Genomic DNA, 3,197 nt, shown 5'->3' on the forward strand with positions numbered 1-3,197 from the left:
GGGGACTAGCAGCTGCCTGGAGGCCAGAAGTGCTCAGCCTTGCTGGTCCAGCAGCAGCAAAGCTAAGCAGAGCACACAGCATTGCCCTGAGACTCTGGTCTCAGTCTCAGGGCTGCAGCCTTTGCTCCTGGCTGCTCTCACCCCCTCGGGGAGGGAAGGAAAACCCAGATGTTTTTGTCCTGGTTCTTTCCAGCTCAGCTCCCTGACCCAAGGGGCCGTTGCTTGATGTTAATCCCCCAGTATAAATGCAATTGCCTGGCCTGGGGCAACACGGGGCTGGGCAGGAGGAGCTGGGGTGGAAGGCAGGGCAGTGGCTCTTGCACCCACACCCTGGCTTCCAGCACCTCACCCAGGTCATGGTCGTGGTCCTTCCTTAATCTCTACATCCTTTGTCCTCCAGGGAGGGTGGAAATTCCCTTCACCCCTTCAGTTCCCACAAAGCCATCAGGGAAACAAGCCATCTGCCAGCCTGGAGGTGCAGGGAGTTTGGGAAACCTTGTCAGAGCATCCCCAGGAACACAAAGGGACCCTCTGGATTTCCAGCCCTGCACGTTCCAGGGAGCTGGAGCCTGACACCCCGGCCAGGATCCCTGCAGGGAGGGGTCGTGGATGGGTGGGTGGCACAGTGGGCACCCTGGACCTCACAGCAAGATGTGTCTGAGCCTCTCAGAGCCTGGGAAGGAGCGAGCCCACCCCGCAGGGTCATCCCCCCCTCCTCCCCAGCAGCCAGGGGGGGATTCAGCCCCTGCAGCCAGGCACGGGGTGTGTGTGTGTGGGGGGGTGTAAGTGCTGCTCATCGATTTTGCAGGGAAGCAGAGGTATTTTTAGCACTGCCCTGACACTGCTCCGTCCCCTGCTCTGCTTAGACTGCTGCTCCCCCCCCTGCTCTTTGCCTCCTCTTTGCTCCCCCACAGCCAGGCTCTGTCCCTTCCCCCTCTCAGATCACATCCCCGCAGCAATCTGGGCTTGGCTGGCACAGCTTTGACTCCAAACACTCGTCCTTAGGCCTTCAAAGGGTTTGCAGCAGTAAATTTGAAGGCTAGATTACTTATGCCTATCGTGGCGTTGTTTAAACAGCACTAGTTGGACCACTTCATCTGTAAGCATTTATGCAGGTCTCCAGCACACATCTCTGCACGACATTTATGAAGCTTTTGACATAGGCAAGAGGTGCCTGGAGCTGGCCAGGAGAAAACTGTTCCCCTCCCTCCTGGGGACCTACAGGATCTGCTTCTCCCCTCTCAAGCTTGCTTTTATTTTGCAGTTTTTCCTAGCTTTGAAAACAAAATCATACAGGTGAGTGACTGAGAGACATCCCTGTGGCTGGGTCAGAGACCAAGGTGGAGGCAGCGTGGGGAGGGGGATAATTCAGAGGCAAACACTGGCTGTGAGTCAGTAGCCAGGGAGCAGAACAGCCCTGGAAGGGGGAATCTGCAAAATTATCCATCACCAGTGGGTCCCAAAGCAGGGGGAGATGCTGCCTCTGTGACTGGGGTTTGTAGGGCAGAAGCTTTGGGGCTCTGGCTGTCGTGGCAGAGATGGGTGGCCAGGCAAGGCTGAGGGCAACAGGGAGCAGCTCTGTGCAAGGGATGTGCCTGGGATAGAACCAAACAGCACAAATCCTGCCCGGGCAGCACTTCCAGGGGGCAAAGAGGATGCACGTGGGGAGACTGCAGTACCTGGTGACACCCCCGGTCCCTGAAACCCCCCCAGCCCCTGTGCCAGCCCCCGGGGGGTGCTGTGCAGAGGGCAGTGGGTACTCACTGTCCAGGCAGGGCTCGCAGACTGTCTGGTTGACCCCGCAGGGCTGCACCACCCCCTCGCCCAGGTTGCAGGCTTTGCAGCACTCCCCGCTCGTCGTGTACATCTTGGTGGGGCACTTCTCCTTGGAGCCCCAGGCGGGTCCCTGGGAGAGAAAACAGAGCCCAGGGGTGACCCCTTTGTTAGGGGATCCTCCCTGCAGGGGCAGGTGTAGTGTGGTGCAGGGTCCTGCTGTGGGGTAGGGGTTAAGGGGGCTCGTGTTTGATACAGCTCTTGGGAGAAATGAGTTCCCTGTGCAAAACTCACCCCTCAGGGAAGCCCCTGCAAGTTTTACAGCTGGAGGGAGGTGAGGACAGTCTCCACAGCCCCAGCTGGTGGGTATTTTGGGGAGGGATGTGGGTTTTTCTGCAGTGTTAGTGTTGTCTGCTCCTGTCGCTCACCTGAGCTGTCTCCTCTAAGGATGCTTTGCTACCCTGAAGGGTTCAGCACTTCCCAGCCCAGGGGAAGGCAGAGCACTGCCCGTGGGCTGGCATCGAGGAGCCCTGCCTGCCATGGAGGCTCTGGAAAACTGGGGTGGCAGCTCTGCCCAGCGCCCTTGGTGTCTGGGGAGGGTCAGAAATCACCCCCCACCGTCGCAGCAAAGACTTTGAAGGGAGCACCCAGAGCTTCACCAACATTTACTGCCTGATGAAGTAAGTGTATCTGCTGATAAAACCTGTCATCACATCTGGAAGCAATGAACGTGCCAGGGGTGGTGGGGGCAGAGCCACCCTGCACGTCTGCAGCTTGGGGAGCAGGATGCAGGTCCCCAAAAAAGACCCTGTGGTGCGGGATGCTGAGATGCTCGAGGTGACCCGAGCTCTGCCGGGGCTCCTCTTGCACCCTCCGCTCCTCCGGTGCGTTTTAGGGTTAGCCCATCCCTTCGCCTTCCAACTAAGCCTGATTTTGGGGGGGTGACGGAGCTCGGCTGAGGCGTGGAGGAGTTTCCCCCCTCCCCGTGCAGCTGGCTGCCTCGTCAGCCCCTTGGCCGCCGCTTTGCACAATGCGGCGTTATGAACTCGCTGCGCATCATCCGGCAGCATCCGGCCCTCGGAGACAATGGAGCGCCAATTATAGGCATCTGAATGACAAAGTGCTCCAATTACCCTGCGCCTGAAAGCGTGTGCTCCCCTCCCCGGCGCTGCTTCCAGCTCTCTCCTCCTTGGCACAGCTTCGCCAGCCCAGCCTGGCAGCCAGCTCCAGTGCTGGGCTCCGGCTGGGTGGGGTGCGGTGAGGTGGGGGGGATTGCCAGCACCCCCAAATGACAGCTGGGAAGGGGGTTTGGGGGGGAGGAAGGGGCTGGATTTGGCTGAATGCCTCTCCTCTCCTCTGGACCCGGCTGGAGCTCACCCCACCGCCCCATCGCTGGCAGCATCTCTCCCCTGCTCGGCCGTGCC

At 59.8% G+C, this 3,197-nt stretch overlaps 1 protein-coding gene across 1 annotated transcript in view; it reads right to left on the reverse strand.

The window, feature by feature from the left end:
* LOC103775319 (tumor necrosis factor receptor superfamily member 16) overlaps positions 1 to 1,901 on the reverse strand; it is a gene marked incomplete at its 3' end in the record, with an annotated part of 4,826 nt that extends 2,925 nt beyond the window's left edge. Inside the window, exon 1 of the mRNA XM_008942763.1 lies at positions 1,765 to 1,901. Coding sequence (XP_008941011.1) covers positions 1,765 to 1,867 — 103 coding nt within the window. The remainder of the gene's footprint in view (positions 1 to 1,764) is intronic.
* Between the last annotated feature and the right edge of the window lie 1,296 nt (positions 1,902 to 3,197).

This window comes from Merops nubicus, unplaced genomic scaffold (genome assembly GCF_000691845.1).
Source record: "Merops nubicus isolate BGI_N331 unplaced genomic scaffold, ASM69184v1 scaffold33676, whole genome shotgun sequence".
NCBI classification, from domain to species: domain Eukaryota; kingdom Metazoa; phylum Chordata; class Aves; order Coraciiformes; family Meropidae; genus Merops; species Merops nubicus.